This window comes from Temnothorax nylanderi, unplaced genomic scaffold, assembly GCF_030848795.1.
Source record: "Temnothorax nylanderi isolate EJ_2023f unplaced genomic scaffold, tnyl_v1.0 TNYL_tig0196_pilon, whole genome shotgun sequence".
In the NCBI taxonomy this organism is placed as follows: domain Eukaryota; kingdom Metazoa; phylum Arthropoda; class Insecta; order Hymenoptera; family Formicidae; genus Temnothorax; species Temnothorax nylanderi.
The window spans coordinates 205,628-232,052 of record NW_027249258.1 but is presented as its reverse complement, the minus strand read 5'-3'; the positions used below and the strand labels follow the sequence as shown (position 1 = coordinate 232,052).

The window sequence follows — 26,425 nt, the reverse complement described above, 5'->3', positions numbered from 1 at the left end:
ATGCGCTCCCGCATTGCGGGACGGAATGTACAACGTGGCTCTAATTACACGGTGACTGTCGGCCGCGTTCGGTTCTGCGAGAAGGGCGATCACGTTTTACTCTCTCGGCCGGGCTCTCCGCCAGTACCTCTTTCGGTAATTATTTACGGTAGACATGCTTTCCGCGACACTGCGCGACTCCCGGAAGGGCCTCGGCCGCGAGAAGAATCTTACTTGTACCAAGATGCTCGAGTAGTGGCCTTACAATTCCGTTGTCGCAAGCTCGACAGCCGGTGGTTCCCGGGATGTCGCCTCACGCCACGCCAACACGACAGTGACGATCCTCTGGCCCGGCGGGACCACGCTGGGCCCGCACGCCTGCGCGCCGTGCTTGCAAGCCCTCCTTGCCGATCAGCCCTTTGCGAGCGCTGCGTCCGATCCGAGCGCCTTCCGCTCTTGTCGCGGCGCCCCTCGCGTTTGCCTCGCCTGCCGGCGGTATGTTTGAAAGCTGCTATGAGTCCGGCTGTCCAGGCCGCGACTTCTGGACCGGTAATTCGACTGCCAGGCTGGACAGGCCATGGCCACGTCGACCGGTAGGCAGTATCCCGTGGGCGATAGGGTCGTTCCGCACCCTTGGCTGGAATCTCGTCGGGGTGTCCCCCTGCTTGGATCCTCCGTGAACGGGTTTCATCTCGGCGTCGTTGGGGCTGAGCGCTCGCCCTGCGAGACGCTCCAAACGGTATCGGCAATGGGCCCAAGCGTGACCCGCCCGCCGGCCAACTCCTCCGTAGAACGCCTCCTGACAGTTCCCGCGGTGCGACTCAAGCCGTTGCAACTCCTCCTGGCCATCTATTCGGCATCTGCAATTCTCGCTAAATAAGGTAGTTCCTAATAAATTATGACGCGGTCGCCCCGCTCCTCTCGGGCGGAGGCGACATCCCAGACGTTCCCCTCGGTCGAGCTACCGTCTGAACAGGGGATGTGACCTTGTCACGTCACACTCTGTTACCGAGATCTAAAATTGAACGCTTAGCGATGTCGGTTAGTCTGTTTGTCGCGCCCCCGCGGTCCACTGACACCGCGACGTTGAAACGCGCACGACGAAATTTTGTGCGATATCGATTGGGGCGTTACTTTGTGCAACCGAGCTCACGAGATCTCATATGTTCTCGGGAGTTAAGTCTCGTACCGGGCGAAACGATAGCCCCGCCGTGCGTTAGTTCCGTTGAATCGAACGATAATCCCACGTAATCCCACGGCGTGGTCGAACGTAACGCATATGCGTGAATTTCGCGGAACGCGTTTTCTAGCCGACGCACGGTATCGTCACCTTCGGGTATCGGACGTATTCGAAAGCTGGCTTCCCTACCGAGTATCCAGAAATTTCTAAACCGACGCGAGTTTTCTGCCACTAAATCTCTTTTATTAATATTCCGGAGACAATGCTCGAACAGGCGAGTATAAAACGTCTAATCAGAAAATAATTGCTTGTGATTACAAGGATAAATATAACCGAATTAAAAGTATAATAGTCAAATATTATTACCTTCATGAGCAATAGGAGCGTATCTTTCGTCGTCATCGTCATCATCGGTAGAATTTACATTCTCCTCGTCCCCCTCGTCCTCCTCCACCTTCTCCTCCTCCATCGCCTCCTGCACCTTTTCTGCGTTTTACTCTTCTTTTTCTTCCTCTTCCTCTTCTTCTTCTTCATCTTCTTCCTCCGACTCCTTGTTCATCATTATTTTATCGATCACTGCGTCGATCCCCGGGGTGAAAGAATCTTCTTCTTCTTCTTTCTCCTCCACTTCCGCTGCTTCTAAAACAGAATTATATTTGTTTTATTATTGTACAAGTATTATAAGAGTTATAGCTTTTAGGTGTTATTTTCAAATAACTTCTTACCTGGTAACACGTCAATGACTGGAATATTCGCCGCGGGTGGTAGGGCTTCGATTCTGGCTCTCCCTGTAAAATGCAATATTTTTAATATTTCTTATTTTTTAATAATTAATTAATTTTTATTTTTTCTAACTTACGTGCTGGTATTAGGAATGTTCAGTGAAAACTCGGGGCAGATGGCGCCATGGCGTCCTGTCCTGTCATGGCGGCGTCACCAACACTAACTCAATATACATGTATGTGTTGGTGTATGCGTGATCCTATCTGTGATACTTCGCGGCTAGTTCGATTCATCAAAAATGTCGAAAGAAGATTATTACGGTAAATTAAGTGTTAAAAAATTGAAGGAGCTGCTGCGAGAAGGAGGTGCATTATTATGTGGAAAGAAAAAAGAGTTAGTGGGCAGGTTAGTATATATGGGCAGATTACAAAATGTGGTCAAAATGTGTGCACTTTAACAGTAAGTTGTATTTAGATTAATTTTGTAAATTTTGCTTCATTTTTACATTCAAGCACACTACACTTCATTTTCCACTTAAAATATGCAAAGACAGAGGAAATATCGTGTAAACATTACACGTTTTATTTACGGCTTTATTTACGGTTATGTATATCTCACGGATGTGCTCACAGGTACACCAACACATACATGTATATTGAGTTAGTGTTGGTGACGCCGCCATGACAGGACAGGACGCCATAGCGCCATCTGCCCCGAGTTTTCACTGAACATTCCTAATTACTTCGGCTACGTCCTCTTCCTCCTCCGCACGGCGGCGTCTCTGCCTCCGCACACGGAACGCAACACGGTACTCCTCTATTACAAACCCCCTTAAATCTTCCTCCCTATGTCCATATGCTTGGCGCACTTCGATGATCGCGGTGATTATATTAATCAATCTTTGGTTTCTTCTGCGCAAACCCAGATGGTCCATAATGCTCAGCAGCGAGCTCGAGCACCAATCCGCAAACGCGCAAAATTTAGCTCCTAATTTAGCTCCTCGTCATCCGTCAGTGCGGATACGAATTGATCGGCTGCATTTGGCTGATTGACTATAATGCAGCCAAGTTCGAAGAAGTATTTTAAATGATACCGAAGTGACATTTTCACGATTTTGCTAAGCGCTAGTTCACTGACTTACTACGTGCGTATAAGACAACACTTGAGTAAGATCTGTTATAGAACTAACTCTTAGCTGCTGCGTTACACACTATTTATAGCTTAAAATATTTCCAAAAACTTCTAGAATGGGGGTTGTCAAAAAATTTTCCAATTACGCCATTGGATAACAAACTTGAGGCTTTGCCCACTCCCCCACTTCTCTCCCGTACGTGAAAAAATGTTTTCGAGAATAGTAGTCTTACCTTTTTTAACATTCCTTATTTTAGACCGATAGACCCTTATTTGTCTTGCACACGAAAACATATTTTTTTATCTAAGGACTTACAAAAAACTCTCCATTGAAAATTTCTACTACTAACACATTCCATCATATAACTAGGCGGATTTATTATCGCATCTCAGAAAATTTATTGCTTTATTGTATCCAGCATGAAAAGGGATCGGATAGATTTTTGCTGTTCCTCCATTTCTTAGAAATATTTTAAACTCAGTTTTATGTTACTTACTTTGTATAATATACTTTAAAATTTAAAAATTTTTTAACTATTGCATTTTTTGTATAAAATTTTAATTGATTACTTTATTAACAAATTCTCTTAGCTCCCTATATAACTTCCTATATAACAGAATTGGTGGTTTAAACTTTATCTTCTAAAACAATTTAAATTACTTCATGCGCATGACTATACATATCTAGAAAAATCTAGAGTTTTCTAATTTTTTATCTGCGCGCGCAGACTAATTTTTCTAAAACGTTGGAAACGAAGTTAACGTTTTGACTAGTGTTACGAAGTCAAAATCATTCGAGTCTCATCGTTCGAAGCGACAAGTTCGCCAGTGAATAAGCATAACTCTCTCATCTGACTTTTCGATTAGTGTGTCAGCCGATATTACGAAGAAATAAGAACAATAGCTAGTCATAGAGAAGACGCTACCCAGATAGCCAAGCGTGATAGAGCATATTGAGCAAACTAATGCATTGCATGTGTTTTCATATATTTGCTGTAAATTTGCTGACATCGAAATAGAACACGTTACAAATACAGCTACATGACTGCTTATACACGCAATCAGTTGACGCAATTTCAAGAGCAAACGGTCCGCAATATTGGTAGGTTATGTTGTCTGGAACATGTCAGTGTTACGTCCTGCAGACTCCACGATTTCCCTTTTTCGCGGGAATTCTTGTGCGCCTAAGAGTGGCCCTTAAGATTAGGATACATAAACCGAGCACGGACGGTTGTCGATCGGGGAGTGAGTTTAGATCTCCTCACATTCCTTTTTTTATGATCAAATAAAACCAACCCTCCAGATTACGAATTGGTGACAGACGGGGCGTATGGTGACCAGATTCTCAGCAACCTTGTCAGGCCCATAACTATAAACCCGGCGACATGACGCGTAAAAGGGGCCTCAATTCCAGACAGGGGTTGATGGGGATCTGTACTGTATCGTGCGACTAGCTCAAATTTCCCGCGCAATGTTCCGACAAACAGAAACGAGATCTAAAACGTGCTTTTGGAAATCTTGTAAGAGCACGTGGCGGAAGTTTCTGTTTGCACTTAGCAATAAAACTGCAGTAAAACTGCACTTGAGATTGGAGGGATATGCATCGTCTGTCGGCGATTCGAGCAGGGTCGCAAGACAAATAAGGGACTCTAACAAAAGAGAAATCAGCGATAGTCGAAAAACAAATGAGTCACTGGAGGAAACGATAGGTTGCACCCCCAGCAAGACAGTGGGGGCCTTACGAGGGGACTCACCAATGAACAACCGGAAAAATCGACAACCGCCTCTAAGCTTCTAGGATAGGCAAAGACTTAAGAATCTAGCTCTTGGGTGAGAAACATCTCGCCCAATAAGAAATCCTTCAGACAAAAATTAGAAACATCCCGCCAACCAGAAGTTCCCAAAATGAAAACCTGACACATCCCACACGCAATTCACCCTTCCCATCCTTAGAACTTTCCTATATAAATCGCGACATCGCAGGACTTGCTCTCTTGCCCAGCTCCTCTTCAGCCAGATCATCTCGTCGCCTCGCCTCCTTTCAATTTACTGCGCCAGATTCAAATCTCATCTTGAGTTTAAGTTAAATTCTGTGCGTGAACTTAAACCCATCGAGTGCCAACGAGAGCCTATCCACAGGACCCAAGGAGAGCCAGCTATTTCAAAAGAACCAGCTATTCGATCAGCGACAAGTAGTAAGTTCTACACACACCATATATATATATATACATATATATATATATATATATATATGGGACATTCCATGTCAACCGGAACAGCGCCGTGTCCAAAATTTGAGAGGGTTTAAAAATTTTTTCTAGGGTGCAAAATTTATGTAAACATATAAGCTTTCGAATACCGAGTGCGCATTTGAAAAAATTCAAAATGGCGGCCTTAGTATGGCGCCTAGAATGCAGAGAGTCACATAATAAAAAGTTATAACTTAAAATTTGTAATTGAAAAAAATATGGTCATATTCTGCGTCAAATTTGAAGTATAAATGCCCTCTTGCAATTTTTCGATATAACACATCCTTTTCGAGATAAAAATTCATTAATATCGAAGTGCTGATTAAACTTGGAAGACACGTAACTTGTGCACGTGATAGTAGATTTTGGGGTCACTGAAAACAAATCTGATATGATGAATAATATGAAAATTCAAAACGGGCGGCGGAGTCAGAATGTGTGTGTGTGTGTGTGTGTATGTGTGTGTGTGTGTGTGTGTGTGTTTTTAGGGAGGGGGGAAATGCTTAATGCACCGTGGGTGTTTTTTGACCCGTGTGTCGGACTCTGCTAGTATGCCCTACCGACTAAAACCCTAACCTCATCATCATTGGCCTTACGTTGCCCCCGCGTAGGGCTGCCATCCGTCCGGTTTTCCCCGGATTTGTCCTAGTTTTGCGAGCGTCCGGGGACGTCCGGGGGGATTTTTCAAATTAGTCCGGGTTTTTCGAGCGCGTGACATAAGGCGGTGCGTTACGGCGCTCGTCACATTTCGAAACTGTTTCTTTACACTATATGTGCCTAATCAGACCAATCAGAGATTGTCCCTAAAATCGCCATTATGCGCAGTGGTATATCTTGTATCAGCATCAACACTTTACGTTGATTCGTTAGTTCTGAAAGTAAGACTTAAGCTTAAGAGCCAATCACGTTCGATTGTTACTAAGCGGTTTGTTCTGCTGAATACGCTCTGTGTCTGTTGATAATTGTATTGTATACATTAGCCTGTAGCTGTAGCGGTTGAAGGGTGGCAGTGGAGCGAGCCGAGCGAGGAAATTTGCTTTTTTGGGTACTACAGCAATAAATTTTTGTTATTCTGTTTTTTGTTTCGTGGATAATCTTTTCTAACTTACATTTTCAGGGCAAACATTATATTTTTATCAATATGCCAAAACGTAAATGTACATTCAATACTGAATTACAACAAAAGTTTCCGATGTTCAAAAAACAGAAAGTTGATTGGGAAGTTTTATGTACAATATGCAATTCAAAAATTTCAATTGCTAATAAGGGAGTCGCTGATATAAATGAGCATATTGCCACATTAAAACATAAAACGAGACTCCAAAGTCAAGCAGGAACTTCAAGATCTGTCATGGAAACATATATTACTAAGCTTGAAACCGATGACAGTATTAGAGCAGCAGAAGGTGCTATAGCATTTCACACAGTTAGTCACCATATGTCTTTCAATTCATTAGACTGTACAAATTCCTTGAACAAGGAATTGTTTTCGGACTCAAATACGGCAAAGAAGATATCGTGCAATCGCACTAAGGCAACTGCAATAGTGAACAACGTGCTGGCTCCTTTGTCAACCACTGAACTTCTGAACGACTTGCAAAACGTTGAATTTGTAAGCGTATCTACTGATGCTAGTAATCACGGAAGCATCAAATTAATTCCGGTTGTTATTCAGTACTTCGATTATCGAGCAAATGGAATCACCTCAAAGCTGTTGGAAATAGAAAATGCCGTAAATGAAACATCTGATACAATTACTGGCTTGATTATAAAACAACTTAAAAAATTCAATATTTTATCTAAGTGTATTGCATTTTCCGGAGATAACTGCAACACAAATTTCGGCGGAAGACAACGATCAGGAACAAATAATGTTTTCACCAAATTAAAATCACAATTGCAAAGTAATATTATGGGTGTAGGTTGTTCAGCGCATATTATCAACAATGCTGTTCAACATGGATGTGACATCTTACCTCTGGATGTGGAATCTATTATAATGAAGATTTATAACTATTTTTCAATTTACACAGTACGGACTGAAACTTTGAAAGAATTCTGTGCTGAGGCTGATATACAACATAGACAGTTATTGTATCATTCAAAAACTCGGTGGTTAAGTTTGTTTCCGGCGATTGAACGAATTCTTCAACTTTATGAGCCCTTAAAAGATTACTTTGACTCTGTAGAGAAACCACCAGTTCTGATAAAAAAATTCTTCGACAATGAACTATCAGAATCCTTCATGTTCCTCATTCACTCGACTATGAATATATTCCATACAAAAATCGAAAAATTAGAAAAAGATGATAATTCTATTATCGAAACAAAAAAGATACTGCTATCTATCACTAAAAATTTGGAAGACAGAATAACAAATAATTTCATACCGCTCAAAGTTCAAAGTATTTTGAAAAAGTTCTCAGATGAACATATAAAAAAAGATTTTCTAAACAATTCTATATCTTTTTATAAAGAAATAAAAGAATATATCCAAAGCTGGATTGAACCCTTAAATGAGTTTACTGTATTTGAATGGATGGATTTAGCAACGATAACTGAACATATTCCATGGAGCAATATTCAATCCTGCATTTCATTTTTAAATGAAAAAAATATTACAATAGATGATTCCAAACTGTTTGATGAATGGATAAATTTAAAGACATTCTGTCAAGAACCTAACTGAACAAGATAAAAAATTGAATATGAATGAATTATGGCTAAAATTTTTCAAAACGCCTAATGCTAATATTTATACTGAATTAATAAAAATCACGCAGTATTTTTTTAGCATTCCTGCTCACAACGCTTCCATTGAAAGAATTTTTCTTTAATAACGTCTCAGTGGACTAAGGAACGTAACGCTTTGGAATTAAATACTGTTTCTTCATTAATAAAGTTAAAATACAATTTTAAACAATTTAGTTGCTCTGAATTTTATAAGTTTCTTCTAACAAAAAAAGAAGTTTTAATTGCAATTGGAAAGGGTGAAAAATATGAGAAAAATTTATATATACATTTATAAATAACATAATTGTTTTTAGTTTTATTTATTGTAAAAATATTATTTTTAATTTTCTTTTCTGTGATGATCTAAGTCATTTAAATTTTAGATTATTTTACAATATATTCGTTATTTTGTATGTATGGTATGTTATTTGTATGTTTTGTAATTCAAAATAAAAGATTCTTTTACTTTTATTCGCTTTATCAACAATTGCAATAATTTCACGTTATAAATTATAGGTGTCCGGGTTTTAGTCGGAAAAGTCCGGGGTTTTAAACCTTTCAGTCCTAGGTTAGTGAAATTACAGATGGCAGCCCTACCCCCGCGGGACCGCCGCTAAGCATTACTTCGCGGGGGCGGCCTCAGCTGTTCAGCTTTTCCACATTTTTAGCTTTTCTTAGCCTTACTGCTTGTTACGAGGAACCGTTGTTGCTGGTATCCTTGTCTTTCTGCGCTCCTGCTCTTCTTCTCGGAGTCTCTTCATAACGACTGCGGCGAAATTGCTGACCGCAGACCAGTTTTCCTCCGTTGTCAACATCAGTTCCACGAGGGTCTCTGGCTCAGGTGTTGATCCCAGTGCGTCCTCCAATTCCTTTCTCTCCTCAGTGAAGCGCGGGCACAAGAAGAATACATGCTCCGCATCCTCCGGTACTCCGCACCCCGCCGGGCACAGTGGTGCCTCCTCGTGCTTGAACCGGTGAAGGTAGGCCCTGAAGCATCCGTGGTTTGAGAGCATCTGAGTCAGGTAATAGTTTACCTCTCCGTGTTTGCGGTTCACTCAACCATCAACCCGAGGAATGAGGCGATGTGTCCATCTCTCTTTCTCAGATGCATCCCATTTCTCCTGCCATCGTTGGAGGCTATCCTGTCTCATATTCTTCTTATTCTGCTCTTGTTCCTCTGGGGTACTACTTCGTTTCTCATACAGCTGCTTCCTCTCTACTGCCAGTACCTCAATGGGCATTATTCCAGCTATAACACACACGGCCTCGTCAGATACCGTGCGGAAAGCGCAGGATACCCTGAGGGCGCTGAGCCGGTTGACTGCTGCGATCTTCCGTCGACATTTCTTGATCTTGAGGGCTTCACCCCAGATGGCTACTCCATACGTGAGTATGGAGGTCACCACTGAGGCTAGGAGTTTCCTCCGAGGTTGCCGAGGTCCACCGATGTTTGGCATGAGCCTCGCTAACGTTATGGCCACTTTAGCTGCTTTGGCTGCAGCGTGCTCTACATGGAGCTTGAAGCTGAGTCTTGCATCCAGCATTACTCCCAGATACCTAATGCAAAGCTGAGACGTGATGGTGCACTGTCCCACGTCGAGGGTGATGTTCTCCACTTGCTTTCTGCTCGTGAACAGCACAGCCTCTGTTTTGTGGTTCGCCGATTTGAGGCCGACTGACCCCATCCACCGCTGCACTGCTTCATAGCATTCTTCAAAGGTACTCTGAATTTCCTCCAGGGTCTTTCCAGTGATGACTAGCCCCGCATCGTCCGCGAAGGCCACTATCTCGGCTCCCGGTGGCAGCTTGATTTTGAGCAGATCATCGTACATGATGTTCCACAGAGGTGGCCCTAACACCGAGCCCTGTGGGACTCCCCCACTGATTTGGTAGTTTTTGGGACCCTCTTCTGTATCGTACACAAGTAGTCGATTTTCCAGGTAACTCTTGATCATCTTCTTGAGGTACGTCGGTACGCCGAGCCAGTCCAATGCCAGGCAGATATTTTTCCACCTTGCTGAATTAAAGGCGTTGTTAACATCGAGAGCCGCGAGCAGGCAGTATTTCTTACTCCCACGCTTCCACCGGACTCCAGAGATTGCCTCCTTCGCTTTACCGACGACTTGGTTGATGGCGTCTAAGGTTGATCTTCCCTTCCTGAAGCCGTACTGATTATCCGCTAAGAGGTGTCCAACAGCGGCCTCAATCCGGTTAAAGATAAATCGTTCCAAGATTTTTCCCGATGTATCCAGCATGTATAATGGGCGATAGGATGAAGGGTCATCCGGTGGCTTGTTGCCCTTGGGCAAGAGCACGAGTCTTTGCCGCTTCCATCGCTCTGGGAAAGTTCCCTCTGCAAGGCAGGCATTGTATACATCTAGGAACATCTCGGGAGCTGCCCTTATTGCCGTCTTCAGCGCCACGTTGGGGATGTTGTCCATCCCCGGTGCCTTGCTGTTCCCGACTCTGTTGTTTGCTCGAAGTAACTCCTCTCGACTGATCGGGGGGATGTCCTTGTCTTGTTGCTCTACCTGATAGGTGAAGGGTTCCTGTTCCGGGAACAGTGTGCTCACAATCTTGTCAAGCTGCTCGGGGCATGTGGGTTGCTGCCGTGACTGGCTCTTGAGCCGAGTCATGACAACCTTATACGGTTTTCCCCACGGATCTTCATCAACTACCTTGAGTAACTCGGTCCAACATTGCCTTTTGCTACGCTTGATAGCTTTGGTAAACCTGGACCGCGCCAACTTGAACTTCTCCTCCCATTCAGGGAAGGTGGGTTTCCCTTTAGCTCGCTGTGATAGCCTCCTGGTCTTGTGGCATTCTGTGCGGAGCTGCGCGATTTTGTCGTTCCACCAATGGACAGGCGTGTGCAGGTTTCCTTTTCCTTTTCTTGGCATGGCGGCATCGCAGGCATTTGCCACCTTTCGCATGACGTCTTCCACTTTCTCTTCGGCGGTTAACCCCTCAGCACAGCTGCCCTCTACGCTGGTACGCATGGCATCTGTATCAAAAACGCTCACTTTCCAGCCGGTGAACTTGCTCTTATTTGATTGTCGATTCTTGGGCCTTTGCTCTCGTGGGACTCTCCAAGTTATGGCACGATGATCGCTCTGTGTGTAGATTTCAGAGACCTTCCAGCAGTTATTGCCTTTGGCCAGGCCACTGCTGACAAACGTGAGGTCGATCCATGAGCTGGCTTCTCCCCTGACGAACGTCGGTTTTTTTCCGCAGTTGAGCAGCGTGAGGTCCAGCACGGAGAACGCTTCCAAGAGTGCCTGCCCTCTCTTCTTCGTCTCCTTACTGCCCCATTCCACTGCCCAGGCGTTGAAATCACCAGCGATGACCACTGGGCTGCGGTTTTTTGCGTCGTCAACGAGTCGATCAAGTACTTTCTCAAAGTCTTCTTGCGACATGCTCGGCGGCATGTAACAGCTGTAGAAGTGCATTCCGCTTATCTTCACTCTCACGAAGGTATCCTCAGGGTCTTCCATGACCTCCTGGAAGGGATGTTTCCCACATGCTCAAATGGCTGCTGAGCCTGTCGCATCGGTCTTCCAGGTAAGTCCGTCTAGGTTCCTGTATTGGTCAGCAATAATGACCACGTCTACTTTCTCCTCGCGCACCGTCTGAGACAGCAAGTCCTGTGCTGCTTCGCAGTTGAGATTGATCTGTAGCACCTTCAGCGCCATTTTTGGAGAAGGGCTTGGTACGCCTTTTCATACACTGGGCATCCTCTGCTTCCAGGTACGTGGTTCGTCTCCTTGCTTTCATGGTCCTTACAGAGAACACAGCACTGTTGACCGGTGCAGCTTTCGGCTTTGTGGCCCTCTGTGCCGCATTTAATGCAGCAGTTGGATCTGTCTACTTCTGAAGTGCAGTTTTTCGTAATGTGGCCGTACTGCCAGCACTTGAAGCACTTGGTGGGCTTCATGACCTCGCGTATTCGGCAGCTCGACCAATTAACGCGAATCGTGGGCTTCTCAAGGAGCTTTTTGGCTGCCTGTGTTGGCAGCCTAAGGATCGCCTTCTGGGTGCCGCCATAGGTCTTCCTAATGTAGAGTACTGCATCTAGGTCTGTATTGTGCCCCTCCCCAAGTGCTTTCGTCACCGCATCGTGGACTTCCTCTTTCGTGGCTGTTCCATCTAAGCGTGTTATCTCCAAGGTTATTTGCTGTACCCGAGCGTTGATGGTGACATCTCCACCTAGCGCCACTTTGATTTTCTCGCTAAACGTCGCGGTTTTTTCCTGGTTTTCCTTGTCAAGTATGAGAAGAACATCTCCCGCCAGTGTCTTACGCACTCTGGTTACTGCAAGGCCCACTTCTTGCAGAGTTGGGTCTTTCTTAACCTTGTTGATGATATCTGCGTAGGTCTTTCCCTCTGACGGCTTGATGATTAGTGCGCAAGGACGCGTTCGTCTAGTTCGTAGCCTCGTCTGGCCATCTTTCTTTTCTTTCTTCTTGTTCTCTTTTTTCTTCTTTGTTTTCCTGGTCTCCACCTGCTGCCATGCAGGAGCCTTTGTTTCCCGGTCTGTCTCTGGTGGGTCCGTCTCCATTTCCAAGTCGCCCGTCGCTTTTTGCACCGGCTTCTCCTTTCTACTCTTAATCTTCCTCTTCTTTCGACCATCGGGCTGAAGTGGCGAGATCTCCTTTCTTTTAATGGGTGTGTCACTCACAACGCCGAATAGATCTTCCGCCTTCAGAACGCTTGTGCCCTTCACAAGCGATGGCGATGTCTGACTTGTTCCCTCTTTAGTGGGTCTGATTGTTTGCCCCGACTCCCGGCTCTGTCGTGTCTTGACGAACGCTTTTAGGGCTCTTTCAGTAGTCCTTGCCATGGTCTTTAACTCATTGTGGATGTTTTTCTTCTCCAAGATGAACTTCACCAGGGATTCTACTTTTGTTCTTAGCGCCCGGAAAGCTGCTACTTCTGAGCTAGCCCGGTTGACTTCTTGCTCTTCCTCCTTTTTTTGTCTTCCTGATTGACTGTGTAGTGCATTTGGCCCCCCCCCCAAAAAAAACGTGGCGCCTGCACCGACCACCGGGGCTTTCACCCGATCGGAATCGTTGGCGGGATTCCCCCCGTTAGCGGGGGTACCCACTTGGGGTAATACGTTTCTGTCATACACTATTTCCATGTTCCATGTTTGGTTTATATTCGGGGTTCCGTCCCCTAGCTAGTTTTGGTCTACCCCGGGTATTTTATTTGCCCGGTGCCCTTCATATCTGACGAGCTTTCCCCTATCCGCCACCTGGGGAGGCGCCTGATGCGAGACTAGCAACTCGACACAGGTGTGTGTGTGTGTGTGTGTGTGTGTGTGTGTGTGTGTGTGTGTGTGTGTGTGTGTGTGTGTGCGTCGTGCGTCTGCGTGTGTGTGCACGTACACACACACATTCTGACTCCGCCGTTTTGAATTTTCATATTATTCATTATATCAGATTTGTTTTTAGTGACCCCAAAACCTACTATCACGTGCACAAGTTACGTGTCTTCCAAGTTTAATCAGCACTTCGATATTAATGAATTTTTATCTCGAAAAGGATGCGTTATATCGAAAAATTGCAAGAGGGCATTTATACTTCAAATTTGACGCAGAATATGACCAAATTTTTTTTAATTACAAATTTTAAGTTATAACTTTTTATTATGTGACTCTCTGCATTCTAGGCGCCATACTAAGGCCGCCATTTTGAATTTTTTCAAATGCGCACTCGGTATTCGAAAGCTTATATGTTTACATAAATTTTGCACCCTGGAAAAAATTTTTAAACCCTCTCAAATTTTGGACACGGCGCTGTTCCGGTTGACATGGAATGTCCCATATATATATATAACGTGCGCAACATGGAATGGACAAGTGACGAGAACTCTACAGAGTTTCCAGACTCTGAGGATGAGTATATAATGGGAGGTGTCGCCGATGGTTTGCGTAAAGAAGATCAAGGTGTGAAATTGACGGATGTGCGACGAATATCACCGGTACAGTTTCTTCGCGATCGCGAACTAGGTATACGTGGAACCGGTCAACGCATCGCTAGACAAAGAGTCGTTATCGATACCAATTCTCCTTATAACTGGAGATCTAACGTGAAACGAAAAGTGTATCGACGGTTGCGGGACGAGTGCGTTAGCGAGGAAAAATCACGTGCAGCTCGCCGTGCTGACGTTGTGCCGTATTATATTAAGCCTATTGTTGACTATCGCTATTGGGCGACTAAAATTTATCAAAAGCTCGACGATTGTGAAGCAACATACATTAAGATTCATACAGGTATTGGGAAATACGTTGAATTGGTGGTGATGAACAATTCGGTACGTATGTACCCTTGCCGTATCATTGATCCTAATCATCTATTGATGCTTGAAAGAACTTATGAACGTGACCATGATGATGATGATGTTAATAATTGGGAACTTAATCGCTTTAATGCCCCCTTCTTCAGTCTTCATCGTTTTATGCTTACGCACTATTGCGTTCAACATTGCAAACGATATTGTTCAGCGTGTGATCACGTGCAAGTGCTCCATCGAAGAATGTGACGTGATCTAAAAAATAGTGCAACGAGTGCTCATAAATTCAAGCATGGTCCTCGCGAGCGAGTACAGGGCAACAGGGGATACAAGTATCAGTGGGTAATCTCACCGTTGATATCGACCGAATCCAAGAAGAAAAAATCCGGAAAAGGATTATTCGCGCCTCGCGCGATAACGCTAACCGACAATAAGATCGACTACGTGCACTGGGATGACCCCAACGAGCTGGTGGATCGTCTGCGATTGCTCGACGTGTAAAGTGTTTGAAATATGTAATACATATAAAGTATATAATAAAAAAATATGAAATACACATATGTAGATTAATATAATACATACGTTACATCCATTAATATAATACATACGTTACATTACATACATACATTCCTACATTTATATGTATACTACTACATATATTACATATATACATATATACATTGATAATTCACACGATTCATGGATACACAAGAATAATGTATTGTAAAAATGTATTACAATATAAAAACATATTATACACACAAATGAGTCATTTATTTTCATAAATATCTAAATGTAATTACAATATATATTTACGATGGTATTTTATAATGCCGGGTATAATGTATCGCTTATCATCGTACGGACTTAGAGCTATTTTCGTTTCGGTGTACACCTTGTGTTGTTTGGATCTTATGCACGCCTGCTGTGATTCTTAAAGGCCTACCACTTGTCGTTATCGCTCGGTAACTTGATCGCGCAGTCGTTCATCTCCTGACAGTCGACGGTGTGGGCTTCCAATTTCTCGCTCGTGTAGAAATAGTGCAAACATCTGTAAATAATGAAATTTTTTATATATTTTTTTTACGTAAAAATTATTTTTTATTATTTATTAGAATGTATACTCACCGATCGCAAAAGTATTTCTGACCACGGTGCCTGTTGATTTGCGAGCTCACGAGGCGGGATAGGTTCTTGATCCACGCAAAATGCCCACCATTGTTGTCTCGTGGGTCCTGCACGTACAGCAGATTTACATGTCTGTCCATCTTTCGACCAGTAACCCGTATTGGCAGGATAGCAAGTTCCTTGTTTTTTTTCTCGATGCTGAAGACGTTGATTGATATATCGTTGTGATTTTCAAACTGTTTAATTTGATCCATCGTCATTGGAAACTCAATGTCTGTAAGATTTAGCACCGACGTGTAATGAGGATACGACGATTCCCGTTCTGCATTTCTTTGGGCTGGATGCAGAGCAGCCACCACTGACCATGCGAAACATGCATTATCCATTGATCGCACATTTATCACCGCTCTCTTCAATTTAATTTCTCGCGGTATTTCTACAAAACACATTTTATTACACGATCCTCTTCCTGACACACTTTATTGTACTCACGACTTCCAATTCTCGACTACTGAGCGTATGTCCCAGATTCGTCATTTTATATTCTACTAATAATGCATCGTTTGCTTTTTTATCATATCTAATTTCACCGTGATCTCAGCATCCGTACATTTGCGCCTTCCGAAAAAAATGCAAAATTTGCAGTTTTACACGTGTGTGATGAAATCATTGCGGGACACGTATGTTCTTGAAAACGATATCGCGCCATTGACTTTCGGTGATTTGATCTATATCAATGCAGCAGCCGTACATCCGCGCTATTTGCAAAATTTGCAGTTTTGCACGTGTTCAATGAAATCATCGAGACACGTCGCGACACGTTCTTGAAAACGATATTGCGCCATTGACTTAGGCGAAATTGCAAAATTTGCAGTTTTGCATGTGTTCGATGAAATCATCGCGAGACACGTAAAACACGTCTTGAAAAAAAAATCATATTTGATGCTATTGCCCGATGAGGCGATCTCATTACGAATGTTCTTGACAAAGATATCACATTTAACATATATGTGGATTGTGGTGGTGGTGGTCACCATGCAGCAGCCGTACATTGGCGCTATTTGCAAGATTCACATTTTTGTATGTATAAATAGTCTACGAGGATTCTAGCGCGCGCAGTCAAGAGTTTGATACGGTTCGAGTACGTCACAAACAGCCTCCAGATACGATGAACACTCACGGTGTGAACTACTACGTTCCGATTCAGGATGAAACGTGCGAGAAACAGCACAATGAGTAAGTACTGCTAATTTTCGTATATACTTGTGTAAAAAAAAAAACTTTTATAAACATAATTGTATTTTTTCAGTTTTGATAAACCCCGTTATACGCCTCGTATTTTGGGAAGGAGATTTGCCTTGACATCGACTGCGTATAAATTTTTGGATGTTGGAATCAACGTGGGACCTATGTCCTCTGTGGATATACTTATTGGTGATAACCGAGGCAATCGGATAATTCTGCCTCATGCAACGTGGGTGACATTCATCGAAAAACGTGCAGATATTCAGCGACTCGTGCAGTCACCAGCACCATCATCGCTAGCGTTTCGAGATCTGGAACTCGTTAAAATACGTGACGCAGATATTGTAAAATTGACATCGTGCGGCACCAGCTTGTACATGAAACCGTCAACCGTACTCCTCCTGTTCGAACTAGAACATTGCGTCGAGAATGTGTATTTTCAACTATGCCAAAATGTTCATGGCGTAAGTGAAAAATTTAAACAATTTGTAACTATTTTACGCCAAAATTGTATCACCAATAAATGTAATGCAGTTAGAATCTTGCATGAATTTTATGATAAAAATTCAATTATTGATTGTGAACTGTTGGCTGCAGATAATATTATACACGATGCATTACATGAGAAATAAATGTATATTAAAATGCATATCACTGTATCTAAAATTATCTTTCCTTCTGTCTACCGTTCCCTTGTCCACCGTCAGCGGTTTAGAATTACAGAGCGGTAACTCTCGACAAGAATGCGCGTGCCGCACTCGTCGCGCGATCATTAAACGTTTTTCTCATCTGTCTCATATAAATTATTAACCCTTAAATGCCACACCTCTCAAGAATCTCGTAAATGACACATGGGGTCTAAAAGACCCCAGCATGAAAAATGTTTCCTTACTTATTGATTTTTTGATATTTAGTTATGAAAATTATTTTCAATGTTGTTCAAGGCTTAGAAAAGAGAATAAAATGCTTATATTGTTAAAATTTCAATTTCAACATAGTATAAAAAATTAAGATCGCCAACAGTTAAAATATTGGCTCCAAAATCAAAAAAATCAAAAATAATAAATAAATAAATATGAGCTCCATTTTTGGCGGGAACATTTGAAAATATATCATTCTAAAGGGTCTGGGGTCCGCTGGACCCCGGATGGAATTTAAGGGTTAAATATTCTTCCTCTTATTTCCAATAAATAAATCACTTAAAATAATATAAAAATGATCTAACTATAATGGGTGACGGGAGCGAGAAGACGTGCGCGAACGGGGAATTTTTCCAAGCCCGTCCTTTTCGATATGTATGCGTGTTTTTGTAAAGCTTATTACGGATACGACTGCTTCGATACGCTTTGCACCGTGGTTACATTCCTGACAAAAGGACCTTTTGTTATCATCGATTACTCGCGACAAAACGAATCTGTCAAGAGCGCCACCGTGGATGTGCGAATAGAATTTGACTGCAAAGAGAATGTACCGGCAAATACTACCGCCTATTGTCTCATCTTGCATGATCACGTAATCGAATACTGTCCATTGTCGAACGTAGTGCGCAAAATCATGTAAATTGCAATATCAGCGGGTATTGCGATATAAGAAGCACTGATGTACCGCGATAAGATACAGATTGCTCCGTCGTTTCGTCATGATCGTACCAACGTTTGTCGATCTGCAAGGCTTCACCGTCGGGATGAAATTTGTCGTAAAGGAGGTGGCGGTTCTGAGAAACGGGACCGTTTTGGCGCATTACATTTTTACATGTCCCATGCCATGGAGTCTTCTCATGAAATCCGACAAGTCATGCGCTTCTTGGTTGATTGCAAATCACCATGGACTACGATGGGAGAACGGAAACGTGCCATACAGCAAGGCGAAACATTTAATTACATCGGCCGTGCTTGGAGAGGGCGACGAGATGTCGACTCTTGTGTACGTCAAGGGATGCCAGAAACGAGAATGGCTGGTGGATCTACTTGAGAATAAAGCGAGAAAAAATCTAAACATTGAGACTTTGGATACCGATTACGAAGATATCGAATCTTTAAATAATCAAGATGTTACTAATACTATAAGATGTGAAAAACATGTTAAGAATTGCGCATTACAAAATCTATTAAAAATATTTAACTGGTGGTCGCGACACCAGAAAAAATTATGATTTTTTTAAATAAACTATATATGTATATATAAAATGTTTTATTTCCTTTTCCCACATAGTTTGTAGTATAATATAGATGTTTTAGCTGTTCTCAAAAGCTGTTCAAAAGCTGTTCAAAAGCTGTTTTTAGTTGTTTGATAGCTGTTTTTAAAGCTGTTTTAGTTGTTTTTAGTTGTTTGATAGCTGTTCAAAAGCTGTTTTTAGTTGTTTGATAGTTGTTTGATAGCTGTTTTTAAAGCTGTTTTAGTTGTTTTTAGTTGTTTGATAGCTGTTTTTAGTTGTTTGATAGCTGTTTTTAAAGTTGTTTGATAGCTGTTTTTAGTTGTTTGATAGCAGTTTTTAGTTGTTTGATAGTTGTTTTTAGTTGTTTGATAGCTGTTTTTAGTTGTTTGATAGCTGTTTTTAAAGTTGTTTGATAGCTATTTTTAAAGTTGTTTTTAAAGATGTTTTAAAGAAGTTTGATAGCGGTTCAATAGCAGTTATACAGATTAAACCATTGAAAGTTAATGGCGCGATATCGTTTTCATGAACATACGTGTCTCGCGGTGACTTCATCGCACACGTGCAAAACTGCACATTGTAGATTTTTCGTGAGGCCCAAATGTATGGATGCTGAGATCATGGTGAAATTAGATATGATAAACAAACGATGTGACAATAGTGGGATATAGAAGGATGAATTTGATGGTACGCTCAGTAGTCGAGGACTAGAAGTAAGAGTCGGTTGGCGTGCTTGTTCGTGCGGCTTATACAGACAATTGGTTCGCCATCTTAAGAGCTGTATAGCTCGCAGGCCATAAACATTAGAATTAAAAGTCGTGAGTGCAAGTAAGCAAAGTGTATATAAAATGGATTTCGAAGAATTGCAGTTTGAAGGAGAAGAAAGAATGGAAGTTGAAGCAAACGATGAAGAAATAGAAGTGCCTGAAGAAATGGAAGTGAATGAAGAGGAAGGAATGGAAGTTGATGATGATGCAATATTGTCAGACGATTCGTGTTATAATAGTGAAATGGCTGATGAGGATATTCCGGACAAAATTTTCAGAGTGTTGAATCAAGCAGAAATTAATGCGTTAAATCCTCTGACAAAGATGTGTTGCATATACTCTTATTTCACTCCTGGACATACGAAGTTTTGTGCGTCATGCATTGTCAGAATACACGGATTGTTCTCAATGTTATACGCTGTTCGCCGACACGACATATGTCCGTATATTCTCATGGATGGTCTCTTTTGTTCATCTTGTGGAGATCCCATTATATCAAATTTCACCGTGTAATCTGTGTCCTATGTGTGTTTTTGTGTAAATTTTAACTGTGTAAATAGCCTGTGTAAATATCCTGCAGTATTTTTACCTATTTTAGTGTATACATATTATTGTCTAAAATTAAGAGACTATGGCCCGTATTCTGAAGGTCTCTGAGCCAGGGGTTTCTGGTTCAAATCCAGCGGTGGTAAGCAAATTTTCTATGTACAATATAAATTTATTTAATTAAGCTTGCACGTAATAGCGTGAAAAGTGCAAGAAGACGCGCGCGAATGGGGGCCGCAAGCGAGAAGACGCGCGCGAACGGGGGAGAAAGAATGGGGGCCGGGAGCGAGAGAGACCGCGCAAACGGGGGAGAGAGAGATAACGCGACCGTGAAGACGCGCGCGAACGGGGGACGGGGGAGCGAGAGAACATCTACGAGGGGGAGATAACGCGAGCGGGAGTGTGCCGTGTGAAGTCACGCGGACCGACGCGGCCATTGCACGCGGACTCCGCGGCGCGGCGAAAACGCGAACGCGGTCACCCCTCCTCGCGGCGCGGCGAAAACGCGAACGCGGTCGCCCCTCCTCCGCGGCGCCCGAAACGCGGTACCCCTCTCCCCCCGCGGCGCGGCAAAAACGCGAACGCAAATCCCCTCACCCCGCGGCGCGGCGAAAACGCGAACGCGGGTCCCCTCACCCCGCAGACCCCTTTCCCGCGGGGCCCGAAAACGCGGTCACCCCCTCCCCCCCCCCGCCCGCGGCGCGGCAAAAACGCGAACGCGTTTACCCCTCCCCGCGGCGCGGCAAAAAAACGCGAACGCGGTACCCCCCTCCCCTTCCCCTCCCCGCCCGCGGTAACCCCCCCCCCCTCACCGACTCCCCCGCGGTACCCCCGCCCTCACCCCCGCGATAACCCCGCCGCGGTAACCCCACCCCCCGCGGTATACCCCCCCCGCCCTCACCCCCCTCGCTCACATTTCATTTAGAACCGGCCTAGCTTACCTACTCCGTCACGTTTGCATCATGATGCTCAAGATGGAACGAGTAATCATTCATTGCTGTCATGTTGCTGATGTTACGTCCAACCCCGGGATTAGGATAAGAAAATCTGGAAAGCGAAGGAAAGGCTAACCAGAGGGGTCGGGGTAAGGAAGGACGCAACTCGAAGGTTAAGAATACTGCTCGCAGGTACGCGGTCTGCGGCGCGTGGCGCGAGCCCGAACGCACTTTTATGACTCAGGAAGGGTCAACGTCTGTAGGGACGCTAAGACGCCTTCCGTGAGCGGTGCGATCGTCGGTCCTCTTTCGAGTCAAGGAATTTAATCCCTTTAACTCGGGATCGGACCTCGTGCAATTTCGAGAGGGAGATGAGTAGGGGAGGTCTTAGATTAGAATGAATGGAGATGCTTCTAACATAAATACTTAATTTTATTTGACATAGGTAAGATGTTATTTAGTATATATAAAAAAAATAATAATTAACTATAGACTATATAGGCGTTAATGTAAAATGTGTATGTGTATACAATAAAACAAGGGAGAGTTGTGTAAACGGTTGTTGTACATTATGCGGATTCTGGACGATTTGCGTGATTACATTTAATGAAATTCTCTATTGAGGCGAAACATATGAGAATTAAAATAAATAAAGTGTATTTCATAATTGCTATTCCAAGGTTATCATCTCGGGTTGGTCTACTTCCTCGAGATTTATAACGGTCGAGGCGGTTGACGGGGCCGGAGACGAAGTTCGGGAAGAGGAGGGGGAGTCGGGAGGTTCAAGGAGGGCGACCGGATCGCGGTTGACGGGGACCACGCGAAATGGGGCCACCCGACAAACCGGACGATAAGGTGCGGGGGAAAACCGAAATGGGAGGATAATGGGGCGAGATCGTATGACGGGACGACACTGTTGTGAGGAACAGGATTCCTCTGAGAAGGCTGGTAGGGGCGGTGGAGTGGCGAGACGCGAAGCACCGGGCTGTGTGGGTTCTTCCGGTTCCCTGCGCGCCCGCTTGTGGCGACGTCTCCCGTGTTTCGCGGCGTTTCGCGACTTCTTATTGGTGGGACCGGCCGAATCCACTACGAATTAGCGGATTGTTAAAATTTAAGTCCGTCACGTGCGGGGAAGTCTCCTCATGCTTTGGAGAATAAATCTAAGGAGTACTTCGAGTCCACCAGCGAGTCAGCTAACTCAAAGCAATATACCCCGAGTCCGCCTACCCAGCTAACCCAAAGCAGTGTACCCCGAGTCCACCGACGAGTCAGTTAACTCAGAGCAACATACCTCGGATCCGCCGAGCCAGCTAACTCAAAGCAACATACCCCGAGTCCACCGAGCCAGCTAACTCAAAGCAAAGGAGATTGTTCGAAATCGACCGATAAATCGGCTAATTCGGAACAGGGGTAGCAAGAGGGATGGAAGGGTTATACTGGGAGACTTCCCTAACGCGTGGATATATGAAGAAGAAGGGGAGCATATATATATATATATATATATATATATATATATATATATATATATATAATGTTCCACTCGCGATAATGTTTTTTTTTCACTTTATGCAAATTGGGCACATGTTGCATGGAAATGTCATGTACAATGCTTCATGACATTTTGAGCAGGCGCGGTAATGCATCGTACGGCGTAAATCAACGAAGTGTTTTCGGACAGCATCCTCCATACTGTGGAAACCTTTGATATAAAAATTATGATGTCATAATATTTTATACCACATCACATTCCAATAATTTTAAATATTAATTTGCACATTTACCAGATGTTAACTGTATCGATCGCTACACAGATGTATCGCTGCATAGACATTCACATAGACTTTCAATCATACTACTGCGGCTTGATGCATCTATCGTTATATATCCTTTGCTCTCTCTCTCTCTCTCTCTCTCTCTCTCTCTCTCTCTCTCTCTCTCTCTCTCTCTCTCTCTCTCTCTCTCTCTCTCTCTCTCTCTCTCTTCTCTCTCTCTCTCTCTCTCTCTCTCTCTCTCTCTCTCTCTCTCTCTCTCTCTCTCTCTCTCTCTCTCTCTCTCTCTCTCTCTCTCTCTCTCTCTCTCTCTCTCTCTCTCTCTCTCTCTCTCTCTCTCTCTCTCTCTCTCTCTCTCTCTCTCTCTCTCTCTCTCTCTCGCTCCAATTAAATCTTGAAAGATCATTTCTTTTTTTGTTTTGCATTTCTTCCTTTGTCTTGCGTACTGCGTAGATGTATCTATTTCACATTATTTTTTATGACGCAAGACAAAGGAAGAAATGCAAAACAAAAAAAGAAATGATCTTTCAAGATTCAATTGGAGCAAGAGAGAAAGAGAGCAAAGGATATATAACGATGGATGCTCTGATGCTCGGAATAATGATGCTGAAATCCTTCGTCAAGAGTTCGAGAGAGATGCAGAAACATTACAAGGCTGGTTTCAGAATGGTGACATCGTTTTGGTGGATAGAGGTTATCGTGATGCAATACCCTTACTCCAGCGTTTAGGCATTGATCACAAGATGCCTCCACTGCTTGAACACGGACAAAGGCAACTTCCAACGCAAGATGCGAATGATTCACGTATCGTCACAAAAAATCGCTGGGTAGTCGAAGCACGGAATGGCCACTTGAGGTCAGTTTTCAAGTTTTTAGCACAAACAATAAATCTGCAGCACGCAAAAAACCTTAAGGGATTCTATCGCATAGCTGGAGCTATACTAAACAGGTATTATCCTATTATCCAAATGCAAGGTGCAGATGCTCAGCTTGCTAGAGAAATGCTACAGAGATCGACAACTCCTAATGTCGTACAAGCGAGAGTAGAGGTAGATAACTTGCGACTAAGAAATGGCCAATGGAGACGGCTCAATTATCGTGACGTGGCAGATTTCCCTATACTTGATTTGAATTACTTGAAAGATTTGACTGTGGGCATTTATCAAATAAATCTAGCACCTTCATATATCCAAGATAAGCTACTAAGGGATAATGATGAAGAATTTCAACTTGATCAACATTTCAACGAGCCAGGTTTTCTGAGAATTAGGTTGTATTCCAGATTTCGTAATGCAACAAGACATCAGATCTTCATTTCATATGAGATCGATAATAGGGATGATGAGAATGCTGCTGACAATGCCAATGAGCCAATTAATGGATATTATTGTACGTGTCAGTCTGGAGCTCGTACTCTAGGTACATGTGCACACGTTGCCAGCGTCTTGTGGTACTTAGGTTTTGCACGACATCAGGAAAATATCAAATACCCTGACATGTCATTGCTCAATACCACATTGGATGCCGCAGATCGAGAACTTCCAGATAATCCTCGAAATATTGAGATTATTAATGAATAATGTGCGCGCGCGCGCGCGCGCGCGCGCGCGCACACACACACACAGCAGAGAGGGTTTGGAGTCATAAAATACTGCGGGAGTGACGAAATGTGGGGTCCTTATCTCTGCTGACACACACACACACACACACACACACAGTAGAGAGGGTTTGGAGTCATAAAATACTGCGGGAGTGACGAACCGTGGGGTCCTTATCTCTGCTGACACACACACACACACACACACACACACACACACACAGTAGAGAGGGTTTGGAGTCATAAAATACTGCGGGAGTGACGAACCGTGGGGTCCTTATCTCTACTGACACACACACACACACACACACACACACACACACACACACACACACACACACACACACACACACACACACACACACACACACACACACACACACACACACACACACAAACACGCACAAGCACCTGTACACCCACCTTAATCGTAAGCATCATCGTACATCGACATCGACTGCACCCGCACTACGCTGCAATAAGGTACGAAAAGTCCAACTTTGGGGTGCTGTATCTCGAAAACTACCCGTGATCGGACCTTGGGGCTATGGACACTTTTGTTCTACGTGTTGAGAACTACCACATATCAAATTTTAAAAAAAATTAGCCGAAAGCCATTTCCCATAAGGATTCTGCGGGGTCCTTTCGGTAGCGGAAGATAAAGCATCTATTAAATCATTGGTTGATAAAATTATCGCTGTATTTCCACAACTTGTAATTATGCTTCCTTTATAGAAATCTTTCAACATATCAGAGTTTTCCAGCATATCACGTAATGATGCCAATGTATCAGGTACAGAAGGTCTACTCTTTATACGTTCACGATGCATGGTAGATCTTATAGATGGAAAAGATAAATATTGTCCTATACTTGGATTGCTAAAAAAAAAAATAATAAAGTATAACTAAAAAGTACAATAAATATATCACAAAATAATCTTACCTTCTGCAAACTGAATCAAAGATTTCCTTTGGATCTCTACAAGTCTTGCGTGCAAGCTTTAGCATTTTTTCTTTCATTTCATATTGACCCACGACTAATTGTGATGTTGGATGATTATGCTTTTCCAAAATTTTAACTCTATTACCTTCAAGGGTTATTAAGCCTCGACATTTCATTGTTCGACGTGAGCTGCATCGAAAGGTATCATCATAGCGACTGTCTTTGTGGTAAACATAATCATCATGTATGTAAAGGCTTGACCCTTTCTTTGTTCCACGTACAACTTGCATCTGTAATTAAGGAAATTAGTAGCGCTAGACCACGTGTTGATAAAATAATTCATACAATAATTTAGAAAAATAATCAATAGACTGTTGACTGAATAGTCAATATTTGTAATAAAAATTGAAAAAAAAACAAAATATTCCTGTTAAAATCATAGATAATATATTTTAATTATTTAAGCATATGTCTTTAAAAGTATTATTTTCATGAAATTCTCGAGCAACACTAATCCAATATTATAATTATTAATAAAGCATAATTAATAAATTTTATCAGTTTACTTAGGAATTTCTTAAAACATAGTTTTTTGTATTACATATGCAAAATAATTTCTGACATTATGTATGTATGTAGTATAAAAACTATAAAAAATGTTGCACATGCATTATTTTTTTCACACCAGAATTTGGGCCTAGCAAAATTTATATCAAAATCTATTGCGTATTAAATTAATCAATAGCTTATTGCTCTCAAATTGCTGGCGATTTATTCTGTTTGCAGAAGCGTTAGACCACGTACGGATAAAATATTTCATACGATAATTCAACTGATCAAATTCTTATAATAAAATATTTAATTTGTGGAAAAGTAATAAATAGCAGATATTTTTTTCTTGCTGTTGTCGGTTACTTACATCGGTAACGATACGATGAGCATCAGATAAAAGAAACAGGCAGCGTTAAGAAATGATCACTTCTTAGAATTAAGAATGTATGAGCAACTGAGGTTACAATGACGACACGAGCACGATCGTTACCACAAAAGCATA

The 26,425-nt window shown here is 42.9% G+C and overlaps 1 protein-coding gene and 1 long non-coding RNA gene across 2 annotated transcripts; both read right to left on the bottom strand.

Moving 5' to 3' along the window:
- Positions 1-8,675: 8,675 nt before the first annotated feature.
- On the bottom strand, positions 8,676-9,008 carry LOC139778794 (uncharacterized). Its single transcript, XM_071716903.1, has one exon. It carries the CDS (start codon positions 9,006-9,008, stop codon positions 8,676-8,678), a length of 333 nt encoding a protein of 110 aa, XP_071573004.1.
- A 15,971-nt stretch (positions 9,009-24,979) lies between these two features.
- LOC139778793 (uncharacterized) lies at positions 24,980-26,416 on the bottom strand. The gene is made up of 3 exons (XR_011719684.1): positions 26,291-26,416; positions 25,372-25,661; positions 24,980-25,307 (listed from the first exon to the last, which is right to left on the bottom strand). It is a non-coding gene; the product is annotated as an uncharacterized lncRNA (long non-coding RNA).
- Between the last annotated feature and the right edge of the window lie 9 nt (positions 26,417-26,425).